This window comes from Leptodactylus fuscus, chromosome 6 (assembly GCF_031893055.1).
Source record: "Leptodactylus fuscus isolate aLepFus1 chromosome 6, aLepFus1.hap2, whole genome shotgun sequence".
Lineage (NCBI taxonomy): Eukaryota > Metazoa > Chordata > Amphibia > Anura > Leptodactylidae > Leptodactylus > Leptodactylus fuscus.
Genome location: NC_134270.1, coordinates 70,554,776 through 70,581,949, shown reverse-complemented (window position 1 = coordinate 70,581,949; position 27,174 = coordinate 70,554,776). Strand labels below are relative to the sequence as shown.

The 27,174-nt window shown below is 41.9% G+C and overlaps 1 protein-coding gene across 1 annotated transcript; it reads right to left on the bottom strand.

Annotated features, from left to right (window-relative positions):
• Positions 1-554: 554 nt before the first annotated feature.
• LOC142209561 (dickkopf-related protein 3-like) lies at positions 555-26,362 on the bottom strand. The gene is made up of 6 exons (XM_075278571.1): positions 26,070-26,362; positions 22,578-22,646; positions 19,010-19,102; positions 18,100-18,244; positions 5,562-5,718; positions 555-959 (listed from the first exon to the last, which is right to left on the bottom strand). The coding sequence occupies exons 1-6, from the start codon at positions 26,193-26,195 to the stop codon at positions 587-589; spliced, it is 963 nt and encodes a 320-aa protein (XP_075134672.1). The 5' UTR covers positions 26,196-26,362; the 3' UTR covers positions 555-586.
• Between the last annotated feature and the right edge of the window lie 812 nt (positions 26,363-27,174).

Genomic DNA, 27,174 nt, shown 5'->3' with positions numbered 1-27,174 from the left:
CACGTGGGGGGTTAAGCGGCCGGCCACAGGCAAAGTCTGCGTGTCGGCCACTTCCATTCATTTCTATGGGAGCGTGCTATTCGAAACGGCTGTTTTGAATAGTGTTCGCTCATTTCTATTCATTACAATTTATTTAACCCATAGGTGACTGACATGTAGACTTTCTATGTTGGTCAATAATGGGCCTTATACCACCGCAATTGACTTTCTTTGCAACTTACAGCGGAATAGTTTGTGACACCTGCTCCTAGATCAATAGAAACTGAAGCGTCTGAAAGGTTTTAAAGCGAGGGGGCTCTCTCCTATAGGTATCAGCACCTTCATTCACAGGAGTCAGATGCCTTAACATAACAGCTTGTACAATTCCTATTAGACCATGCCAAAGGAATGGCCCAGCAGAATTTTAGTTTTCACCTCAAAGAATGGAAAATTATAATAACACTACTTTTGTATTCCTCCATGCAAAAGAACCATTTTATTCTGTCTATATGACAAAACCAATTATTACAAATATAAGAATTTTTTAAAAAAAGTTCAAATAAAAAGCATAACAAAAAAGCAGCTAAATAAAATCATAAAGATCTGATTAGTAGGTACCAGGGCCAAAATATTGTCCCATTTCACTAGCAAGTTGTTTAAGCTCTTGGAAATCCGCTTCACTTGGATCACCTGGTTCATCTACATGGTCATCAAATTGTAGATTTTCTTCTTTTAAGCTTTCGCTCATATCAGCACTGAATATTTGAAAGTCATTTCTTATATCCTTCTCGTTCACTTCACCTTTCTTTTGAAAGTCTATAAAAGCTAGCTGGTCATCCTGGGAGGGCCACGGGACAAGATCTGCATCATAATAGGACATATCTTCATCTCTACGGACCAGTGGTTGGAAAAGAGAGTCTTCTCTGTAATTTGTGAAGTCTATAACTTCATCTGGCTTCTCACAAGTAGATATGAGGCTTCTACAGAAGAAAACAAGATATACACTGATATGACAATGACATAAAACAAAATAAAAATATAATAAACTGCCTGAAAATTCAGAGTTTGAAATTTTGAAGCCAAGTAACTGTTAGCACTACTGCACAGATTAAAAATTCCGAAAAGATAGAGGGGTTTTCTGACCTCAACACAGTATACGGGATAAAGTTCTGATCACTGTAGATCTGAATTCTGAGATCCCACAAGAACAACAGTCACTAAGTACCGCATGTGAAACGATTTTAGTGTCATATGCTTGACACTGTTCCATTCCTATTCATTATGAACATTAGAAGTCTGAGAAGGAAAATATGAAAAAAGTTGCTTAACATACAAACTACCCTTATGAGCATAACCATATTTAAATTTGTAGATAATTAAAAGCTAAACATATTTGCAAACATATATATTTCAAATTTTGTCATGTGCTAAATCTTCTCAAATCATGTCAGTGATGAGTCTTTTGTCTTGATCACTTGCCAGTGAGACGCTGACACGCAGAATACTGCCAGGAGAAGAGGATGCGGCGGCAGCAGCGGGAGCGGCGCTCATGTCTGTAAGTATAATAACTTTTTTTTTTTGTTTTATAGGTAGTGGCTTATTTACCAACCTTCTCGGACCTACTCACTGCCGCCCCCGTTTCCCCTTGTACTATAGGCTGCGGTGGTCGGCAATGAGTAGGCCAGGGGCCAAGCCGTAATCTCACTACCACTATTATTTTACTCAGGGGTCTTTTCAGATCCCGAGTATAATAATCGGAGCCCCAGGGGAGGTGAGAGAAAATAATAAACAGTTTTACTCACCTCTCCGAGATCCTATGTGAATCCTAGGAGGCTTCGGGCCTATATGGTAACGTCCCAGACCTCACATCGTCTGGGATATTACCATATAGGCCCAAAGCCTGTGCTAGCAGTAACATATAGGCCTGAAACCTGTGCTAGTAATAATAGCCTGTTACTGCTAGCATAGGCTTTGGGCCTGTTACCTGTATGACAACAGGTTGTTACTGCTAGCACTGGCTTTGGGCCTGTATGGTACTGCTAACACAGGCTTTGGGCCTATATGTTAATATCCCAGACCACGTGACGTCTAGGCATTACCATATAGGCCCGAAGCCTGCTAGGATTAACATCGGATCCCAGAGAGGGTCCGGACCGGCGGCAGCTGAAGGCGGAGAGCGAGGAGCAGCTGCACCTGAACCATCACCAGCCTGGAGCTGCTGCAGGAGCCGGACAGTAAGGGCATCCCGCTGCACTCCCCGTGGACCTTCTGGCTGGACAACCGCAGTAGAGTGAGTGCAACCTACACCGTGCAAACAATACAGTGTCTGGAGTGTATATAACAATATTCCCCCTGCGCTTGACTCGAGTATGAGCTGAGGGGAACTTTTTAAGCACAAAAACTGTGCTGAAAAACTCGGCTTATACTCGAGTATATACGGTAGTTACATATTTAGTGAGTGAGTTGAAAAAAGACCACTAAAGTGGTTGACAACTTTCAGACCAATATTGAGAAACCAATGTTATTACTTTAATAATACAAAAGTTGTACAATTTTCCAATATTCTTTCTGTATTAAAAACTCATAACATTAACAATGGTTCCTCAATATTCGTATAAAAGTACGAAGACCAGATGCCTAGATCAACATTAATATCAGGTATCCTTTATACTGTGTTTCAAAAACGGCTTGATATGTTGCAGATTTTTGCTGCGGAACATAAAAACTGAGTGGATGCCATCTGCTGAATGGACACCATTGAAGCCTGACAGATCCCATTGACTATAATGGAGTACATCATTTTACCACATTAAAAAGTTGTTAGTTTTTAGTTGAGATTCTTCACAAAATCCCAGTGGAACTTTAGATGCAGATGTGAATGTAGCCTTAATGGGAATTTCCTATGTGTAAACGTCACATCCATAATGACATAGAGAGGTGCAACCAGAATTCCCTGCATACTAGAAAAACAATAAGATGAGATCTACATGTGCTTATCTTCTCCCTGAGTAACATCAGAAACACGTTTCTGTTTATGAGTCAATCGACAAAACAAGCCAGGTCATTTGCATACGTTGACGTACTGATAATATTGTGTGGCATGCCCCGAGTGAGTCATTACTATTATTATTATGGGTAATGTATTCTGCAGCATGCTATAACCATGGAATACAAATTACACAAGCTGGGGGGACTCAGTGTTTAACATTGTTGCGTTGCAGTGCTGGGATTCTGGGTTTGAATTTGACTCTGGGCAACATTTGAATGGAGTTCATACATTCTCCCTGTGTTTGTTTGGGTTTCCTACCAGTACTCTGGTTTCTTCCCATATGCCAAAAATATGCTGATAGGTAATTTGGCTCCCCATACAAGCAACTGACCTTTGTTGGTGTTGGGGATGAACACCTGCATGGCAGACACTAACTCCCCTATTCTATAATGCTCCCTGTGACACAACGTACATTACAAATGTTTGTCATTGTAGATAACCCTATTAGGGAAGGCAATTATTAGGAACAAATGCTCATACAAATAGTCATTCCCAATAATCACCCAACAATAACCCGGATACCTTTACTGTGTAGTGTTTTTTTTTTTTTTTTTTTTTAGGTGTAATACCATCCTTATAATCTTTTGTGTGGGAGTTCATGGCACATCAGGTGAAAATGCTAATTCTGGAGAGGGGACCATCCAAATGCATGTACCAAAGGGATAGAAGCAAAGCTGTATAAACCAGTAAACTATCTGTGTAAGCAAAAGTATAGAGTGGTAGGTCTGGGGTACAGCATCCCGGTGAACACTTCTAAACTGTTTTATATATTGTTTGTGTTGTTTTATATTGTTTGTGTCAATGGGTATAGATTGTATATATTTCTGCAGCTTCATTCTGTGTTTCCCCCTTATTCCTCAACATTCCACAATGCAGATGGTACACTCATCTATGTTAGGGGAATGTACCATCAACTTACCCAGCTCACAGTTCATTTGAGACTTCTGTGAGCAGCCAAACAGGGTAGGCATCACTAAAAGAGCCCGTTGCAGCCATAGTGGAGAATAGTTTGGTAGGGGTCTTTTTAGAGACTTAGCCCAGCATCATAATTGCTGTCAGCCTTTTAAGAGGAAAGACAGTGCCATGTTGGAGGATGAGTTGAGATTTACCAGAGATTCAAAACCTAGACCCTGCAGGGTGCCATTGGGACTGGATTACCATCATGGGCCCTTCCAAACACAATCATCCAGCTCAGGAGAGGACTCCTCACAACTGGAAATGCCCTGGGGGAACTATTACTACCATCAAGTACCCCCGAACATTGCCCAAACATGGAAGGGGAGGTGAGTCAAAAGTGTTGCTTTGTGTCTTCTTGGTCTATCATTGACAACAATACTACTACTCCCATCTTCCAATTCCCTCCATTGAGTTGTATGCAGCAGAGATAGCCAGAATGTTATATCTGTTGTCTATTTAGATGTAAATTTATGATTATCATAAATATAGCTACCGAGGCGTACAAAGGCTGCAGCCACATTGTCTGTAACCTGGTTCTCAAGGTCCTTTACTCAAATATGAAAACAGCAGTGTGATGCATGTCATCATTGAGGTTAGACACAAGTAACTTTTACAGCAGAGGCAGAGCTAGTGGTGGGACAGTGAGGGCAACACAAGTTACAAATTTACTGCATCAGCATCTGCATGACACCGATGCAGTTGAAATACATATTAGAGGAAGCCACAACAGACATATGCGAGCTGAACTATAACATCTGCCTCCTGGCCCAGATGCCTGCGCAACGACGTCACTGTTCTGCACCAGGACGTAGACGTCCTGGTGATCTCCAGTGAGTAGCGACTGCAGCAGAGGCTCCTCCTTGGGGATTGGAGGTAGGTGTAAAGAAGGTCAGTGGGGGCAGTATGAATATAAGGGGGCATTGGGGCAGTATTGGGGTCCATTCACACGGAGGAAAATTGTGAGGAATGTGGTGTGGAATTTCAACGCTGAAAAAAAGCCTCCCATTGACTTCAATGGGTTCCTTTTTCTGCTAGTGCATTATTAAATTAAAAAGGCACATGGGGGTATTATTCATTTCCATGGGATTTTTATATTATATATTTTATAATTGGGGATAGCATCAGGATGGAGATTTTATGTAGGTGAAAACAATGTGGGTCAAGTGCCTGGAAAAGTGAGAAGACAAAGATGTCTGTGATACAAACTTTACAGAAACAAGTCATAGCTGGAGGATGTAGTCGTGGTGGTCCAGATGGAAGAAATGCAAAATGTGAAAAATTGCAGTCACTTACGTCACCTGTAAGTCACAACATTTTTCCTGTACTGTATTTGCCTAAATGGTCTTCACTTACTGTACATGTGTAAAACTACTATTACTGTATAGTGATAATATCAGTATATGTGAATAGAGGGCCCACTTAGACGTGTTCGCCCCCCCATATGCTGAATCCCTAGGTTTGCTTACATCTTATAATGATGGGGATGCTTAATAATTTTGTTGTGTCATATTTTAAAATCAATTACTGTATAATTTTGCAAATGCCTCTGTTATAAAGGGCTTAAGTACAAGCTTACCGTTTATTGGTGCACACCAGGCCTTCAGCACAAGGACAGGGCTGCAGACCCATATCATAACCTGCTCCAAAGGTTAGCAACTTTAAGAGGTTACTGGTCTGGATATGACACTGTTCACCTTCAAATGGAAGCGGCATGCATACTGAAAATGGAAGCTCTGTAAATAAAATAAATTCTAGGTTTACTCCATAGAGAACAGCAGAATGTTACCGATCAGTAAATGTAACATACAATCATCAATATGACCAAAAAGTTAATATCCAACTACATTATTATACACTATAATACTCGCGTTTTATCTAGATAGAAACTTCAATAAAAATTCTGATTAAAACATGTTTTATTCTTCAGTGTTTTATGTCTAATACATTGTGTTAAGTGTAGGCCCTGTACTAGGAACCTATCAGTCTTACCTAGAGTAAGACAAGGCTTTCCAGAAAACTTAGGGCTCGTTCACATGGGGCAAGAGGGGACGTCATAATTTGCCCCCTCACAATAGAGGTCTATGTAGACCGCTAGCTTACTTTTTTCCGTGAGTGGCATGTTCCCGCTAACAGAAAAAAGAAGCGAGATGCCCTTTCTTCCACGGCTGATTCAGCCCCAGCATCCACCTCGCGGCAGCACCATCCAGGCTAGGCCAATTCATTTGGGCCTACTCCGGAGCGGGAAACTGCGACTGTCGGAAGCCGCGACAGTTGTGGCAGATGCATTTTCGTCCTATTCTGATGCGGCTTCTATGTTTCGAAGTGCTAAACATAGGATGTACTAGCTTCTTCCCGCGACTTCGTCTGCGGGTTGTTGTTGCCAATGAGCCGCTTATAATTAGCCAAATGTGGTTGGTGGTGATCCGCCTGCTTCTGCGTGTCGGCTCTGCTACATCTGTGCATATGCACAGCAGCCCCAGCTGTATGCGCATCCATATGGAGAGCAGAGCAAGCTGTGTTACCTTGCTACGTCAGCTCTGCTACATCGGGCAGTTTGGATCACAGGGATTGTCTTGTCTGAGTGTCCTAGCAGCGTCTGTGTTAGACTCGGCTGAACGGCTGCTTCTGAAATGTGACACAGTTCTACCAAATCAGTTCTCTCTAGGCTGTGCTGATGAAGTCCAATCAGACAGAAACAGTGCCGTCCGTAGCTGAGAAATTGATTTGGTTCTAACCCCGCATTATGCAGTAAAGACTTCTGGGAAAGTCGGGCATGATGTTCAGGGTGCTTCCCATAGAGGGCAGCATAACAGAGGCACTGTCTCCCTGTTTACATCTTGGGAGACAGATTTGCATATTCTTCCCATGTTCCCTTGCAGTGGAGCAACTATGGCTGTATAAGTCTCCACACACCTGAAAAAGTGGTCTCTCCTTAAGGAGTGACATTATCCCCATAACCCTGCCCTCTAGTGAGCTAGAGTGAGAAGATTTATGGTACACAGCTTTCTAGTGTCAGAAAGGAGATTAATTAACCCTTTCCTTACAAAAATAGCAGCTGTCAGACACATATAACCAAGGAGGGATTCTATGGGGTAGGTTATGGCACAAAAGGGTACATGTGACAGTATGTGGGGGCACTGATAGGTTATGGTAAGCTTGTGTGCATAGACATGTTGTGAATAAGTCTTCATGGTAGTCTGGGTCCAAATACAGAAGCAAAAGGAAATTTACAAATGCACAGATGGGATGCGGCTGACAGTTGTGAGGGTCCCAGGCTGAGCTTTTGCACCAGGGTCTGTGAACTTTTAGTTATGTCCCTGGTGGACACCCAAATGACCAATGCTCTGCTGGTCTCACTGAAATCATTGTGTTTGGTCCATTTTTATATGATATACAGTATATGGGCATCTTAACAAATACTGCATTATGATTAATGGTATCCAACTTTCCACAAAACGTGCTTGTGTTGCAATGTTCCCATTATTGGTTTTATTCTTCTGGTTTGCCTGTGTACATTTTACAATGTTTCTATCAGTAATGTAGTACTCGCATCAATATTCATGAACTAAGAATCGAAATGAACAGAAATATAGGTGGGAATGGATTTGTTTGGTTTATCATCTTCACAATGAATACAACGGACATAGACTTAGTCAGCTGAGCAGAACATGCATTAAACTGGGAGTACTGTGATAATACCTGTCACAGTATAGTTTGCTAGTTCACGTGGCTGAATGGGAACAATATCCTACAACTAGAAGAATCAAATTCTCTTGTTTCAAAAATAAATCTTTTAAGTGTGCCAGTAAATACTGGAGAACAAGCATGCAGTGAAATCGGAGACCCCTGTTATTTTGTACCCATAATAGACAGATCCTAATCTCTGGTGATACATCAGGCATCAGGCTTTGTTGCATTTGACTTGCAAGTTAAACCAAAAGAACAGAATGAAAAGGCAAAATATCAGATTTCTCTGTTTACAGAGTTCACGTCTTTCAAAAAGTGGTTTTATTTCCTGTCAAAGCAGGTAAGTAAGTACAATGAAATATACTGTGCCCTATGAAGGTTATAAACACGTTTTGTGCTAAAATACAGACTCGTGTGTTTAAAGTGGACACTAGCTTAATAGTCCTTAGGCTAAGGCCCCACACAGTGAGCCATAGCCAAAAAGCTCTATTCTAATTCTAATTGCTATTTATATCACACAGTATCTGTTTTATAAGGACCATACAATGTAACTGCATCCTGTAATAACATGGCATGGCTGCTATAAAACAGATGGGGTGCAATATAAACAATGAAGGGACCCCACACAGTATAATGTGCTCTCCCAGAGTCCTTTCCCACTGCATAATGCTCTACAGAAGCCTCATGCAATATAATATGCTCCACACAGTGGCCCCACACAATATATTATGCTCCCCACAGTGTCCCCTCACAGTATAATACATTCCCCATAAACCCCACACAGTATATTGTTCAACAGTGGTCCCACACAGTATAATACACTTCTCAGAGGCCGTCTCAGTATAATGCTCCACACCATATAAACACAAATGGGTACATTTTTAACTAACTCAGAACTGGCAAAAATTGTGAATATAAAACTCCAACTTTATTAGTAATATTAAAAACTTTGACATATATATAGTGATGAAATGTCCACTCCCATATTGATGAAACCCCAGTTTGTAGTGTTAAAGATATGTTACACCTTGCTGAGGAAATAAGGCGTTAACTAGAAGACACCCTTCCAGATATAGTTCACTGGATGGGAAAAATTAGGAAAACACTCTGATAAAAATATTATATATCAGCGTGATTAGAATGTCAGTGCTTAAATAGAATAAGAGAGACAGTGCCCTCACACCTGATTCTTGCGTAATGAAATCAGCGATGTATTTCTAAAGCACCTATCGTTCATTCATTCACTCATAAAGCTAATATATAGCTCTGGGGTTAAATAGGGAAACTGTGATTGCAAGTCCCTAATTCTGAATAGCATTCGGCATAGGACCCAATATAACTCTCTGGCTAGATAATTATTAAGCCTAGTTTAATCCATGCCCATTACTCACTAAGGCAACTATAGCGTGGCATTACAGATAGACGGGAGCCCCCGTGTCACGGAGCACCACGCTATGCCTAACATCAGTCTCTCAATCTCTCTACGCGTTTCCTCCAGTGAGATTCCCTAGACCGGGTTCATCACGAGAGTTTTAGATCATTAAGTAATATGCACTAAGACCCCGATAAACCAATATATTGCAGTTAAAACCGCATTTCTCTGCGCCCTGGTGGTGGACGCCGATACTTATGTTGAAGCCAGCGAGCGCTTCCGAATGTGCTCTATATATATGGTACATGTTCCTTCCAACAGCCATTCACTGAATGAAGAAGGTGGAGTCGAAGGCGGCAGGACCACGCCCCCACACTCTAATTGGATACTAGTCCAGGACAGGACTACATGCATATCGTAGACAAGACGGCCGCATGTAGATACAATTGTAACTGTATTCAAAAACAGAAGAAGGTAAGTACAGCTGTCTAGATCGTCATCATCTATATTTTAATGATTGTATAAAACCACGTTTGACAGATGCACCCTCGGACCCAGATGCACGATCACAAAAAACGCATCAATATGAATTAAGGTCTAAGCTTTTAAATGAACCGTAAACTAGACAGATAAATATACAAATGGAAGTAACTATATAACTACCACTGTTAGATGACACCCTCATGCTATACTAAAAGGGCCAACCTGCTCTCCATATATATATATATATATATATATATATATATATATATGAAACCATGGTATGATGATATATGCTGCTAGCCTATTTAATTCGCCATTGATTTTATTGTATTGTAAAATCAATGGCGAATTAAATTCGCCTTAGTATAATATGTTATGGAAGTCTTGAGCTCCCCTCGGGTGAACCCCATGAAATTAGTTTTGACAAATATTTGTGAGGTCCAGCCCTCTGGTTAATTTTTGTGCCAATAATTGTACTGTGAGTCACCTCAGACCGCAGAGTCTAATAGGTAGGGATGTGAGTAAAAATAATAAACACTTATATTCACCTTTCTTCACCTCTCCTGGGCATCCTAACTGCGTCCAGTTGTTTCCAGCGTGCTCTTTGGGCATTTTTGGCCTGTGACTGGTGTCACACATTTCCAGGATCACTGCTGGGGCCTGTGATTGGGCCTTAGCAGTCACGCGAGGTATCCTGGATTAATGAGCTCAGTGTACCCTACATTACAGGTCACCCCTAATCACAAACCTCACCAATGACCCCTGACTAGCGTGACATCAGTTAAAGGCCTAAAGAGCCTGATGTGGAACGTCGAAAACCCAGGAGAGGTGAGAATAAGTGTTTGTGAGTTTTACTCATCTTCCCTTGGCAGGTTACTAATGGAAAGGGGCCCAGCGCCATGTACATACATCACATAATGCTGGGACCCTTCCATTAATAGGCAGCATCACATAATGCTGGGACCCTTCCATTAACAGGGAGCAGAGATGGTGCCCGTCTCTAGTATTATATTGCACATGTGATTAGCATTTTATGCTGGTGTGGGAGTCAGATGTTTATTGAGAGCACATAATGTATGTCATGCATGTATTTTACGACAACCATACCATTTTCTACATTGTGGAGTTTTGCCACTTCTCTGCATGTGTTCCAGAAAGGCAGAACCTTTGGGATGGCTAAGCATTGTACCATGGGTGTGTTGAGCATGTTCCCTGATATGACCCTCCATAGCTATGGCTTTAGTCTGGGCCTACGTAGTGGTGAAGTTCTGCTATAAAGTAGAAGCATTTGTGCCCCACCTCAACACAGTGGTTCAGGTACGACTGTGTTAGATTACAACCCTCCATGCCGTCTTCCAAACTGTTGCATAAAGAGATGGTTTAACTACTTTTGTAAGAGATACCTCCAGGGTCTTCTTGTGAGCACATCAGAATGGTTCACTAGTAAGGACAAACAAAGTGACATTGCTTGATAGACAATTCCTTGAGTCTTACGCCTATAATCTATATTTGTGTATAAAGTGTAACATCTATTGCCACTGGAAAATGTCTTCATTCAGACATTTGAGGGTTTTTTGTGCACTGTAGATGGCATATCCTATTTTTATACTGGTGCCTCACACTAATGAAAGTCTATGGGTCCATGAAAAAAAACATGGCATACGTGTGTCATCCATTTTTCACAGACCCAGTAACATACAAAGTATAGAAAATTAAACAAAAAAGTGTGTGTTTTTGCAGGTTTAAAAAGGGGATCAACAACGAATAACACACCATCCGCAAATTATAAGTGAATGAGGCCTAACTCATGTAAATGGACGTACAATAATAATCTATTGGCAGATAGACACATGTTCTCATGGTTAGGATTCTCTCCGGAATTAGACACCAAGCTTGCACCTAAATCTGGCAGAATTCCTTGCGATTCCTCCAACACTGCATGTAAATGTTTTGTAATTTCTCATTCACACATTTTTATTTCACATCATATTTATTCCCACAGATTCTTGGCTGAAAATCCCCTTCCCTTTTGTCAGCTTTACAATCATCGTGGATTAGGGTGCTATAGGGGTTAAATTGCCCAGGCAAGCGTTTTCTCCTCTCCGGACCACTAGTATACAAGAGCAGCTGTCAAACACAGCTACCCACCTGCTGATAATGGCGTTGGCACTTCCTTTGTGTCCGCACAATTTCATTGATGCACATGTACATCAACATGCAGAAATTATTTTGTACATTTATTAAAATGTCAGTAACCATTTATTTTCTTGTTTGCTGATCCTATTGTTTAACAGATTATGTTACAAAATCTATTGTGTTTCAAATCAAAAGTTTTTTTTCACCATACAGGATGGAATATCTCTAGGATATAGAGGTGCCCGCTGAAGTCTCAGTAATCCCAGGCTACAATATTTTCAACATACATTCTTAGGGTCAGTTCACACGTGAACTGCCCGCGCGGGTTTTGACACCGAGAGAGACGCGGTGAGCCGCGTCTCTCTCTTGTCAAAACACGCCTGCTGCGACCATCGCGGTCGCGGCCTTCCCCTCAGCTGTCGGCTGATGAATGAGCCGACATAGGAGGGAGCTGCCGGGGGGGGGGGGGGGGGGGGGGCATGTCCTTCCTGAAGAAAGGGCATGTCCTTTCTTTTCTCCGCTAGCGGCGGAAAAAAAAAGCCTGGTGGTCTACATAGACCACCATTGTAAAGGGGCGGATTTTGAAGCAAAATCCGCTGTCAAAATCCGCCCCTTTGTTCACATGTGAACTAGCCCTCAGGCTGTGTTCACAGTTTTTTGGTCAGGAATTTGGTCAGGAATCCACCTCAAAAAAAACGCCTGGCGTTTCCTGATCAGGTTTTTCCAAAAACGCTTCAGGTTCCGCTTCAGGTTTCTGACCAAAAAACGTGAGCAGGAAAAACCGGCTCACATTGACTTGCATTGAAGCTGTGAGCCAGAAAACACTCAGGCTTCAAAAAAGAATGAACATCTCGCTTCTTTTTTGCCGCTAGACTCAGAAGCGTTTTGTATACTTTGAATGGTGAGGCGTTTTTTGGTTCAGGGTTTGGAGGCGGATTTCTGCCAAAACCCTGACCAAAAAACTCCGTGTGAACTTAGCCTAACCTGCTTTTTTTTTCCCGCTAGTGGAAAAATCCACTAGTGGAATTTCTGCTAGTGGAAAAAAAAGAAGCCTCCATTATTCAGGCTTTTTCCGCCTGAAAAATTCAATGCAAGTCAATGGGAGGCGGAAAAACCGCTACCGTTTTTTTTCTGAGACGTTTTTTTATGTGTTTTTGACAAAAACTGCCTCAAAAAACGCCAGGGGGATTTTCCGCCTCCCATTGACTTGCATTGAATTTTTCAGGTGAAAAACGCTTCAGGAAACGCCTCAGAAAAACGCTTAAAGGAATTTTCCTGAGCGGATTTTTCCTGACCAAATTCCTGACCATAAACTCTGTGTGAACACAGCCTTAGGGTCAGTTCACACGTGAACTGCCCGCGCGGGTTTTGACACGGAGAGAGACGCGGTGAGCCGTGTCTCTCTCTTGTCAAAACCCGCCTGCCGCGACCATCGCTGTCGCGGCTTAACCCTCTGCTGTCGGCTCAAATGAATGAGCCGAAATAGGAGGGAACCTCCAGTCAAGCATTGTATTTTGAGCTTAAGGGCTAGTTCACACGTGAACAAAGGGGCGGATTTTGACAGCGGATTTCACTTCAAAATCCGCCCCTTTACAATGGTGGTCTATGTAGACCACCGGGCTTTTTTTTTCCGCTAGTGGCGGGCTGCCGCTAGCGGAGAAAAGAAAGGACATGTCCTTTCTTCAGGCAGAAGCCGCGTGGCTTTGTTCACGTGTGAACTAGCCCTTAAGCTCAAAATACAATGCTTGACTGGAGGTTCCAACATCTCAGCATATCCATGTCACTGATGAAACCTTTGAATTAGTGAAATTTGGCTGACAAGTAATTTATCTGTACAGTATACTATAGTACTGCATATTCTCTGTTTCGCTTTACCTGTCTTGGAATGAGCTGCTGCTGTGAATATGCGGTGAAAGCGATGTTATTCGTGTGCCACTTGTGCATCGGCCATGCTTAAGTGGCCTCATTCATTCTATGAATAGGAGCCGCAGAAGCATGGCCTCAAAACCGGTCAGGAATAGGACCTGTCCTGAGTTTTGTGGCCCAGACTGTCAGTCAGTAAGCGGGAAAGTGTAATTCACATTCGTGTATGGGCTGACAAAAATGAATGGGTCACTGTGCTATCTGGGAAAAACCGGGATAGCATACGGATCCACGCCACAGTCGTCTGCAAGGGGCCTTAGTCTTAGTCCTTTCTCTGGGCACAGCATGCACTGAAAAAAATTCTACAGTTTCGACAATGTAAGGAGAATGTAAGATGATGTTTGTACTTCTTTCATCTTGTGACTAGCTGTGTGTTATTGCAGATAGGATATTAGTCACAGACAGTAAGCAGTTTTCTTTTATTATATACAGAGTTCTCATTTCTAGAGATGAGCGAACAGTAAAATGTTCGAGATTCGATATTTGTTTCGAGTAGCCCCTCAATATTCGACTACTCAAATCGAATATCGAACCCTATTATAGTCTATGGGGGGAAAATGCTCGTTTCAGGGGTAGGCAACATTTGATCAAATTATACTTACCAAGTCCACGAGTGAGGGTCGGGCTGGATCCTCCGAGAAGTCTTCTTCGTGCAGCGTCCCCACGGGATCTTCTGGCTCTGAATTCACTCTGCCAGGCATCGGGCCTGGGCAGAGTCAACTGCGCATGCCCGCACTACAAGCGGACATGCGCAGTCGGCTCTGCCCAGGCCCGATGCCTGGCAGAGTGAATTCAGAGCTGGAAGATGCCGCGGGGATGCAGCATGGAGAAGACTTCTAAAGGTAGGAGAAGAACCAGCGTTGATTGGCCAACTGTATAGCATTGCTATATAGCATTGTATAGCATTGCTGGTTCTGCATCAAACTTTTCCATTCGAATACCTACTCGATCGAATACTACTCGCTCATCCCTACTCATTTCCTGTGTCAGGGATGTTTTTGGCTGCATCAAGTTGTGTGTTTGCAGTCCATTGACCCTATAGCTACTATATTATGTTATCCAGGGGCATAACTACCGTAGAGGCAGCGGAGGCAGCAGCTACAGGGCCCGGGCCATTAGGACAGTCGCTACCGCTGCGTTTTTTTTTTTTTGTTTTTTTTAATAGGCCGTTACGAGCCCTATACACTGGCCGGGCTGGGATCGGCAAGTGACACCGCGGGCCCCACAAATACTATCATTATACTCAGGGGTCTTTGCAGACCCCCGAGTATAATAATCCGCGGACCGGGAGAGGTAAGGGAACGTAAAAAATACTGTTACTTACCTCTCCACGATCCTGCCAGGCCTCCTTCCTGACGTCCTTTCTGATGTCTCTGACGTCATATGAACCCGGCCTGCGTCCCGGGTCATGTGACGTCTGACGTAATTTCAGATGGGCAGCAGCAGAGAAAACAGCATAGGAGCCGGGGACAGGTAAGAAACAGTAATTTTTTATGTTTTTATTCCCCGGGTCTCCGATTATTATACTCTGGGGTCTGAAAAGACCCCAGAGTATAATAATTGTTTATGGGTGTCCACTATGGGGTATAATACTGTGTGCAGGGGACACTATTGGGGATGATACTGTGTGCAGGGGCCAGTAAGGAACATAATACTGTTTGCAGGGGCCACTATGGGGGATAATATTGTGTGCAGGGGCCACTATGGAGCATAATACTGTGTGCAGGGGCCACTAAGGGACATAATAGAGTGTGGAGGAGGGGCCGGTCGAGGCCTTCAACGTCGGTGTTGGTTGGGGGGGGGGCCCATGTCAAAAGTTCGCCACGGGGCCCCGCCATTCCTAGTTCCGCCACTGATGTTATCGTAGGCTTTTTTAATTATTTGTTTATTTTACAGTTAATTGGTGGAATTACAAGTAAATAAATCAGTAGTAGTAATGAATAGGAGAGGGGGGGGGGGGGCAGATGGTTCTTTATTGTACGTATATGCCCATAGCCTTAGCCTGAAATGCAAAATATGCTTCAGGTTAAGGCCCCAAGTTGCAGAAACACAGCTTTTCTTGTTGCAGATTATGCTGCATTTTTTGAGCCAAAATCAGGAGTGAATTGAATAGAAGTGAGAAGCAGGGATTCTTCCTATATTTTCCCTATTCCCTTTATAGCCATTCTTGGCTTTGACTCAAAAAAACGCAACAAGATCTGTAACAAAAAAAATGATGAATTTCGCCTCAGGTCAGGCATAATTTTAGCAACAGAAAAACTGATAGGATACCAAATGTGAAGGCATATACAGGCACAGAACAGGTTACCTATTCTGTGAGTTAGGCCGATTACAGATAACTGTGCTGCAACCAGCTGGCTGTGAATTAAAAGCACGGGCGATACATGGGGGACACGGCGATGTTTCCCATGGGCCATCCCTGCATTGGCCGTGCTTCCGTGGCTCCTTTCATTAAATGAATAGGAGCCATGGAAGCAAGGGCCGCAAAGTAGGACAGGAAGTTCTATAGTTTGCGATCCGGACTGTCGGCCGGCACAAGGGACCATGAAATTCACAGTTGTGTGTACGTGCCCATAGAAAAGAATGGGTCAGTGTGCTATCGGTGAAAAAAATGGATATCACACTGAACAGGACCACGGTCATCTGCATCCAGCCTTAGGGAGAGAATTGACTGCCAGACACATCTGATGTTATTTGTCTCGGAGAATTAATAAGGTCAGAAACCCATTTGAATATTTGCTGATAAAAACCTATGTCCAGGGCCGGCGTCATCGCACGGCATAGTCGGGCAAGTGCTAGGGCCCACAGAGCCTCTGGGGGCCCCCCGGCACTTGCCCGCCCCAGCACTTGCCTGTCCCGATTTCAGCTCATCGCCGTCCGACGGACGCCGATGAGCTGAATACATAGGCGATTAAAGCAGGAGCTGTGAGTACAGCTTGCGTGTGTAGGCGCGATGACGTCCTCACATCGCGCCTACACACGCAAGCCGGACTTCAGCTTTAAAACAGGAGCTGAGCTCACAGCTCCTGCTTTAATCGCCTATGTGAATTGAGTGAGAGAGCGGAGAGAGGAGCGTCGGGGGAGTGATGGAAGGTGAGTGTAAGTGTTTGTTTTGTATTAAATATTAAGGTGTAACATAATGAAGGGGGCCATGAAACTGGAGGGCAAATGAAGGGGAGGGGGGGGAACGGCATGACACTGGGGAAGATGAAGGGGGTGGGGAGAGAACGGCATGAAACTGGGGACAGAGATGGAGGGGGCCCAATGAAACTGGGGGGGGCAAATGAAGGGGAGGGGGGGGAACGGCATGACACTGGGGCAGATGGGGGTGTGGAACAGCATGACACTGGGGCAGAGACGAGGGACATGAAACTGTGGGCAGATGAAGGGGGAGAACGTGATGAAACTGGGGACAGAGATGGAGGGGGGGACATGAAACTGGGGGCAGAGGAAGGGTGTATATGAAACTGGGGAGAGATGGAGGGAGGGCATATAATTTACAGGTGACTGTAGGAGGATTATACTGTGTGAGAGCACATGATAAATGAATGAGAATGGGTGGAGTCAACATAAAAGTGGGTGGAGCCAAATTCGCCGCGGCGCGCAGAGCACGAAGCACATTTTGCCCCTCTTTCTACTCTTTAAAAATTGGGAGATATGGCGTTGGTGACACCACACTCCTGCGTGACGTCACTCGCTTCATCTGTGATGCACAGTGTCTCGACTCCCCCACCTCCTTTACAAGGGGGCCTACTGAGGCTCTGTCGCCCAAGGGCCCATAAAAACCTGGAGCCGGCCCTGCCTATGTCAATAGTAAACTTTAGACAAAATGACACTGATACAGAGTGTGTGATTGTACTGGCCCATCAGAATACCAGAGGATCTTTTGGAGAGCCTGGTTATTGGTTTAAACGTTACCTTAACCCCTTTGCAATATCAGCTGTAATAGTATGATGGATGTTAGGTATTTAAATTTGGCAGGCATTAAGGCTAAGGCACCATTTTCTCGGCTGCGCATGGGCGCTACCATTTTAGGGAGAGTTGCTGGCCCCTTGTACAAGATCTAGAACCGGCAATCCGTTACTATGACAGCCAGGAACCTATTGAAGGTTTTGAGTCTCGTCTGGCATTTATTTGTATTACAAGCTGCTCTATGCATCAATTGTTGTCATTTTGCAATGCACTGCAATGAACTGCATTAGTGATCTAATCCATTGGGGTTCAAGACCCCTAGGGGATCTAATAAAGTGAAACAAAGACACATTAGGTATCCCAGTTTTTTTTTTAATTTTTAATAAAAATTTGATTTTTTTTTTAAAGGAGATAAAACATAATTAAAACTACATGAATTTAGTATACCTCAAAGTATACCTCAAAGATTATAGGTAATAGGTGTTTAGTAATGATCAAGGACAGCCATGGTCCCACTGACGTTTTATAGTAGGCCATGGGTATCCAAATACCATCTCCTTTACATGTTACAATACTTCTGATAGGATATGTGTTAACTTACGTTCAGGTCTGTAGCAACAGAATCCAGGAGCACACTGATCTGTAAGATCACACCTTGCTCCGCCACTTTTGGAGCTGAAACGTTCAGTACATTTGCTCAGGGCGCAGACCCACCCACGACAACACTCTTCATCTTGCTGACAAAGCTGATACACAGATAAAAGAACAATGTTATATGGTTTATTTATTATCTAAAAAGCTCAGAGGCAGAATATTTACTGGCAGGGTGACATTCCAACATAGCAAAAACAGGTGACATGTCATCTTGACAAAATATTATTATTACTAATATACTAACATTCATCATATCTCATATCTAGTATATCTCACCAACTGACAGTAAGATTGTGGTGACAATAGATGTCGCCCCTACATGACAGAGCGAGGGGTCCACAATAAATTGCTAATATTGTTACCCAACATCTGCTTCGAAGGAAAATATGGAAAGTTCATTGTGAATTTGAACATTTTTTACATTTCAAGTATGTGGCAGTGACTTATCTCCCTCTCCCCATGGTAAAAATCATGAATGCCAGCCTTATAAATCCACTAAAAGTAACCTTTCCAAGTAAAAAATGGTAGATAACATACTTAACTTTTGCTGAAATGCATGCAGGAGACCTAGCAGACAAAAAGCTACGTGAAAGATTTTGGGTGTCTATGCCCCTTTTTCCAAAGACCTACCCACTTTTGAGACATGGATAAAGAGTGTGCCTGTTACCCCCTTTTTTGTGACATGCCTGTGTCACCTATAGTATAATTGAGAGCTCGGCGGATGTTCGAGCATTCTGCTGGGCTAGAGGATTTACCCACTCCCCATTTTGTGGGAGTCTTCTGGATATTTTCAGAATTGTTGGTAAGTATGGATAGCAAGTAAAGTTTAATAGAGTATAGCAAAATTCATTGCTCACCATTTCCTTTGTTTTGCAATCTTGGCACTCTGCAGTATCAGATGAACGATGGCAATACTGGTTCTCCAGGCAGTCACGTGAATCATTACACTCCTATGGCATAAGATACCAAGAAAAAGGCAATACTTGACGGTATTCTATGGTCATTGCACATATCTATTGCCCTGCTAGGAAGGGCTGCGTTTTACAGTACCTGCAAAGCGGATGGAATTCAGGCTAATCTACATATTGCAGAGTAAAATCTGCACACGGAAAAGCTGCGACAATTGTAACGTCAGTTATACCTTCAGTAGTGGTGGCAGTATTGGAATAGTAGGTGCAAAAATTCAGCAGAGGAAAATTCTGCGGATTTTCTGTGAAAAACGTTGTCGAAAAAAAACATGATGTGTTGCAGTCTTTTCCACAGCAGTTCTTTTTTGCTGCGGCTAAATACATGAGCCTTAAACAGTTAGATACAGTAAAATAAAACTAAAAAAATACATAATTTGGCAAGATATTGGATTATTGGATATCCGGAATAATTAGAAATTATAATAAAAATAATTTATGTAATGCCAACATATTTTTTGGGGTTATAAAGAATTAGGGTTATACAGGCATACACCTATACTTACCAGGGGACACTATGTCATTCATTGAACATGAAAGTGAAGTCCTACATGCTGGTATGGTACATGTACCCTCTAGAGCATCTTATCAGTAGTGTGCTAGATATTCATTGTGAGAAGCTAGAGATCTTAAGTCACAGGGACGATTGAAGCGATAAGAACTTTCTAAATCTTATGAGATAATTTATAACTAGCAATTTCATAATATGATTATATACTTAGGATAACTTATTAATGTATTATTGTAGGAGAATGGACCAGAACCCCACTTATCATAATGGGCTGAGTTGTAGTACATACAGGCCACATAAATATGTTCTGTGCTCTGCCCAAATATACTATGAAGGGGGTATGAGGGGTGGTAGTTAGTGCAATAGCTCTGCCTCTTAGGCTTGTTGACTGTGGGGATTCTGAGGGTTGGATGCAATATCTTACCTACATATGCAGGTTATACTGTACGTCTTGGTGAATGAGTTTCTTTTTTAAATATTGAGAATACCAATCGCTACATTCAACATATTTAAAGAGACTGAACATTTGGAGCTATTCTTTTAGACACATTCCTAACTTCTCAAACTATACTAAAATGCATTATGAATTCCAATAATTTCATATCTTTTTCCATACACATGTTTTAAGTGAGGACAATAGGATATATATAGTGACAATAACCTTCTGATTCATCATTACACTTGCTGAACAAGCTCTGCTAGTTCCTTTCAGGAGGCCGCTGGAGGGGTCACATGACCACTATTATTTTTGCCACCTGACAACTGTTAAACAAAAAAATGACTAAACGCCATTTACATAATGATATGGTATGCTCGACAGCAATTATAAAGTTATCATGACTCATGAATGACTTGGACAACGACACTTTGTAACAGTAATATCAAAATATTTACCTTCTTGGTAAGAATTCTAATTGCAGGTCAGGTAATCTCTGTGTATATAATTTGCATAGGTATTGCTAAGCACCAATTTTGTTTTAATATAGTTTTGTATATATATCAAGAACTGGCCACGATGTGGTTAGGAGACATGTGGCATGCAAGTCTTGTGTGGCTTTTGGCAATCTCATTAGAAAGAGCTGGGCCCCTGACCCGAACCCCATGACAGACAATTCTCTAGGCTTCAGTGAGACAGTCCTGATTGCCAAAACCTGTCTGGAATGTTCTAATCTCTGACTCTAGAGAATGATGCAGCAAGTGATATCTACAAGAAGGTGGCTTCTTATAGGCTACTGAATTTACATTTCTATGTGGAGCATAGAGAAGAACAAGACACAAAGAGTGACAAATGTGTCATTCTTCAGAGACATTTGGGAATATACAATATACAGCTGTAGCCAAAACTGATATGTCACTCACTCTCGTATAGTTACTAATAGTCACTGCTATGCTTGCATAGTATAATTTTAAATGATGGGCAAAATGATATGAGCATGTTGACTTACTGTACATTGTGAATATGTAAAGCAACTGTATATCAGTATGTGACCTTACAAAGGCAGTCTGTTGTAAGAAATACCATTTGAATCAATTCAGGGGCAACAAAATGTTACTAGGTCTAGAGGTTGCATAATTGTAAGCAAAGATGTGTTTTATTGTGAACCCTTTGTGCTTCTTTGTCATGATGCTTTGGTGTTTTAATTGTGTAAAGACTATTCTATCTACACTCTGCTTATTAATATTAGGAGGGGGTCAGACTACCATTGTTAATGTCCATTGTTGTCACCTGTCAGATGATAGCAACGGACATTAACTGTAGTAAAGTAATGTACACAGACGGTGCCCCCTCCTCCTGTGTCGGTTTCCATTGACACTAATGTAAACAATGTGAAAGACGCTTTTGTCATGTTTATTTAATTTTGTAGTGGAAGAAAAATTCTGGCATGCAACAACAGAAGAAACCTTCCATCATGTTTTTTACATTGGGGTGAATGCAGACAGACATCAGAAAGAGGGGCTCCATCTGCATCTGTCATTTAATGTCCATTGCTGTCATCCTGACACCAATGGACGTTAACAATTGTAGTGTGAATCCATCCTTATTATATAAAAAGGTGGAAGCCATTCCCTTCCACATGGTAACCTTTCCACAAATAAAGGAAATCATTATATGTGGGTGCATAGTGGATGGGAAAGGAGTCAACGTGGAAGTGTGGTGAGCTAAATTTTTCTGTGGTGGGCTATGACACCACAAATTCTGTCCCTCTTTCTGTGCTCTGAAAGTTGGAAGGTATGTATATATTTTATATAGCTATATATATATACAGTGCCTTTGAAGCCTGTATATATATATATATATATATATATATATATATATACGCACAAACAGAAGATAGAACATGTATACACACACACACACACACACACACACACAGAAGATAGAATGTGCACACACATACAAAACACATGTATACCCACACACACAAAACAAAACATATACCTGGAGCCGAGTCAGGGATTGATTACACTGTCCAATGTAATCGATATGCCTGTTATCCCCTGTAGTACAAGACTCCTGAAGGAAGAGGGAGCTGTGTCAGCCTGCGCAGACACCTTCAGCTGTAAAGTAAGACTCAATAGGAGAAAATGGGGAGGTGACACAGTGATGCATTCAGCACCCAACAGTTGAGTGGGTCCCCCCTGAAGCTTGGGGCTATGGCCTTGCAGCTAAGTGCTAAATCATATGTTCCTCATCTTTTGATCTGTCTTGATGAAACCTGTTTTATTAGTGTTAACATTACACAACTCCAAAAATTCAGCTTACCTTTTCTGATGTTATGGGGGTATGGGTGGGGCAATTGTTTAGCAGATTCAGGTTACACATGGGGGGGTTGGGATGAGGATCAAGTGATGATAGAAATGTTGAAAGGGGTTGGTATTAATAGGCACCAGTTTTTCACAAACAGTAAATAATACCAGTCACACACACCGTTCACAGTCCTGTCTCACCTTTGCTTGTTGGTTCTCAGTTCTTTTATGCTGTACAGTATCTATCATTGAGATGGTACCATTATTCATCTGTGAAAAATAAAAAGTTGAAAGCTGATCTATTGTTTAACAAACAATGTACATGTACATTCATTGGTACCTATAACATCTCAACCACAACCAACTACAACCGTACTCCTTACTGATGAGAAGATGGGTGACTGGTTTGATTCAGAGGCATTTATAGGTCTGTAGGTGGTAATAGAAAGACTGATTAATGCCATTTGGTAAAGTAATACATGACACCTTGCTGCAATTTTGGCAAGGAATGCTGCTTCCCCCCACACCTTCACAGTGGCACTGACAGAATACTCACACCCCCATGGACAGGAAACAACAGCAAGCCAGCACTTTAAAGGGTCCTTCCTTCATCCAGGCTTCAGTGGTTTCCTTGTCCCTGGTGCATTCAGAAATAATCCTGCCGGTGCAGGTACTGATGCAGTCTCACCTAGCCTCCCCTATTCCCTAGATTGCCTAGGCCGGCTAGTGCAGTAAACTGGCAACTTGGATAAAACTAGTCCATCCCTGGTAAAGGTTGCAGAAGAGATTTTCTTCTGGGCAAAGTAAAACCTGGCTCACCTATCTGCAGTTCATCTCAGGGGGTGCGAGAACACAAAATAACTTTGAAGAAGGGGAAATGCCAGCATCTTTCAAGCCCTCATAGACAGATAGGGCTGTCCATGCCTGGACCTTTTTGCTTCAAAGGTAAACCATCAAGTTCCAGATTTCTGCTCCATATCAGGAATGGACAGCGCTTTAGTGGTGGATGCCGTGAGACCTCCTTGGTCCCAGATCTCCTTTATGCCTCCCCACCCTTCCAACTGATCCCAAGGACTTTAGCAAAACCAGACCAGACTCTTAGTGATCATGATCACTTAATTGTGTCCCAAGAGAGCCTGGTTCCCTCTTCTCCTCAGGTTTTCAAAAGAAGTTTTCTGGTCCCTGCCTCAGCTGCCAGATCCTTCTTCCCTAGGGCACAGTCCTCCATCCAAAGATATATGCGTTCCATTGTGATGACAGAAGCCCATTTGTGCATTTATTACTACTGAATCATATTATTCATATATTTGTGTGCTTAGTGAATTTATTGTTTATGCATGTCTTATCAGTATACTACATTGGTATGTGTGTATACAAGAAAAGTCGGAATGGGGGGGTCAGTGTTAAGACCATTAACTTCCTGAATCTCCAAAACAGATGCCCAAGGAAGAGGATTTTATTATTTTATGTCTAGTATTAGTTAACCAAACTGGTCAGGCATGCAGAGGGAGAGGGGAAAATGTGACCAGAGTCAACCTCAGCGACACAGGTCTACACAGCAAAACTTTTCTGAAGATGAGTTCTTCATCCCCCACTTCAAGGAGTGTGGGGGGGGGGTCCTGACAGAGAGGTATGGCTAAGCACAAGCCACAAAAGACTGTTTGCTTCTTTTTTTCCCCTTATATTGCATCTGTGGAAGTCAGCATACAAACTGGCCTGGCGGCCATATTTCTCCTCCAAGCTTCCTAGAGATAAAGAACTTTCAGTACATGATTCTTATAATTATAGTTTTCTCCTTTTAAGTCTGTTTGCTTGTGTGTTATTTGTTTTATTGTCTTTTCTTTTAATATATCCTTTGGGCATAAATTGTTAAATTTAAGGATACTTTATATTTACTCTACCCAGTGCCAAGGAACCCAGTACCTTTTTGAAGTGTGTTTACACCTGACTGCTGAGAGCAGTAGTGTGTGTCTGGGATTCCTATTGATCCTGAATCCAATAGGTGGTCGCAGCTTGTATTTGGGATGCATGGACAGTGTCGGGATGAAATTAATGCTCAATTTGCAGCCGGAGTGAGACCAGGACCTTCTAAGATGAAAAGGTTTCTCTGATAAGTGTCATTGCTACCCTTCTTCATTGTACAAAACCTATCACCTCAAAAATGTATCTAAGAACCTAGAACACCTCCTGTCTTTTGCTGATTCTTCTTCTCTGCCTGATTCTTCTTTGCTGAGTCTTCCTGGAACCTAAATCTGGTTTTGTTGGTCCTCGCAGGCCCTACCTTTGAGATTTTATCTGAGATCTCTCTAAGACATCTCACCCTCAAGACTGCTTTTACTGCTGACCGTAACCATGACACATACAGTGTCTTGGGTGACACAATTATTCTGAAGAACTACCTCTCATCTTTACCTAAGGTAGTGTTTAAATTTCATTGTCAACAAGAATTTTCCCTACCTTCCTTTTACCAGAAGCCATTTTCCAGTAATGAAGAGGTCTCCCGTAATTTACATGTACGAAGATGTATACTTTCTTATCTCCAACATACTGAGGATTAAAGATCCTCTGATCATCTCTTGGTTCATTTCCTAGAATAAGGGAGCTATTGTCTTAGTGGCACCCATATAGTTTACTAGTTTACTTGCCTATAGAAAGTAAATGGCCCCCACACAGTATAATGCTCCTTATTGGCCCCAGCCAGTGCCTTCCATAGTGACTTTAGGACTCATGAAAGTTGTAGGTCCCATAGCAGCTGCTACAGATACTACGGCAGTAGTTCCACTAATAGATGCCATTTGTGTGCTGCCATAAGATGAACAGGAAGGGGAAAATTTAGTTATGGAAATTTTCTTTTCCTAGAAACAGGTAACCGAACAACTTGCTCTTAAATATATTTTCATTACTACACTATGGTGTGGTTTTTATAACCTTATATAGACAGTTCGTGGTTAATTAATCTTAATTACTGCTTATTAACCTGTTCTTCTAATTAACCCATTTTTGTGCTGTCTCTTGCCTCCAGGAAATGATAACAAATTTTTCTCCATATACTGGGTGTATGTGTGTATTGTATCCTTACAATAAAATAAATATTATTTGAGGTGTTATTTGAGGTATATGACAAACTGGATAAATCCTGTTCCAGGATAAACAGGATCAACTTTCTATACTATCTGGTACTTTAATGCTGTAACACCCATTTTATTTATTTATTTGCTATTGCATTGTGGGTTGTTTGGGGAGCATTCTTGTTATATAGGTTGTATAAAATTGGAGATCGCCATTTGAAGTAATAATCTCCCCTTTGTCATATGTTACAGCTCTACATAATGCATTAAGTACAGGTTAAGAGGAGTGCTCCCTGGTCCTCACTTGTAGGAACTTTTCAGCCTATTTTGTAATAAGTTTAATTATGCATATTACAAAAAATGTTCACCAAACACCTCCTGACACAATAGCGCAAAAAAATAAAAATAAAATAGGAGTTAAATTTTAATGTTGGGAGTTCTGTACAATCACATATTATCTCAATAGCTCCGTCACTGTTGAATTATTGTCTATTACATATTATTTTTTTAAGTAATCAGGTTAGCTAATGAGGTTAATATTTCATTCATCGTGGAATACAAATACAAATATAGCTGAAATTACCATCCCTCTGCATCGGGCTTTGGTGTTTGCTGTGACACCTACCTTTTCCATCTGTTCCTTTGCATTTCTGTCCCCATCATACTGGCTATGGTCTGCAGGAGATGGGAAGGATGTGCTAAATGCAGTGGTCAGAATAATGAGGGAGAAGGCAGGCAGCAGTAAAGGCATTTCCCTCACCAAGCAGCAAGATGACAAGTTGATGCTTAATTGTAAGCCATGTATGTGCAGATAAACCGGGGAAACATAGGGTAAATAAGCTTGTAGCTGAACCTATGGGGGATTTCTGTGTTTGTGATGTGCACAGCTATTCTGCAGCTGCGCAAGCACTTCTCTTCAATAGATGGTGCATGAATGAGATGTTTCCTTGGCAGAGCCCCCCCTGCTGGGTACCAGGAGTCAGGACGCATGCTCTTTTATTTCACTTACCACAAGCAAATGCTAGCTAATAAATATAATATCAAACAGCAATATAATTACTACATGTTATTGACATCCACTCTATGAATAAATTATCTGGACCTCAAAAAAGACTAACCATGGCAGCGTTAGAAAACCATTTAGATGGCTAAGGCATACATTGTAGAAAAACTTTTTGTTACAATTTTGCTGCAGATTTTGAAGACAAAGCCAAGAGTGACTGCAAGAGAACTGGAAAATATAAAGGAAGTGCTTTTACTACTCCTTTCTGCTAAGTTCTCCTTTTTATTAAAAAAAAAAAAAAGGCAAAATTTGCACCAAAATCACGTCTTTCTGCTATGTTTTGCATCAGCATATGTGTCAAGTAGGAATTTATATTGCTATGTGAAATGTTCTTACACAGTTTAATACAATAAACTTAATATAAAATCAGTGGGACCTAATATGTGCTGGAATATCAAATACTCTGGAATATTATAATGTAAAAACTGAACACTTCTATAGGCATGGGGAGGTCAGGTGACCACATTAGAAATACTACTTTAGGCTAAGACCACACATAGTGGGCCGCCAAAAGGACTGCAGGAGAAATCGCTAACATTTCTGTAGGTATAATTGACATGCTGCAATTTACAAAGCTGCAATGATTTTGATATTGCAGCATATCTGCTCCATGTATTTGTTCACAAGGTGTAAATGGGATTCTAGCGAATCCCATCCACCTTCCAGT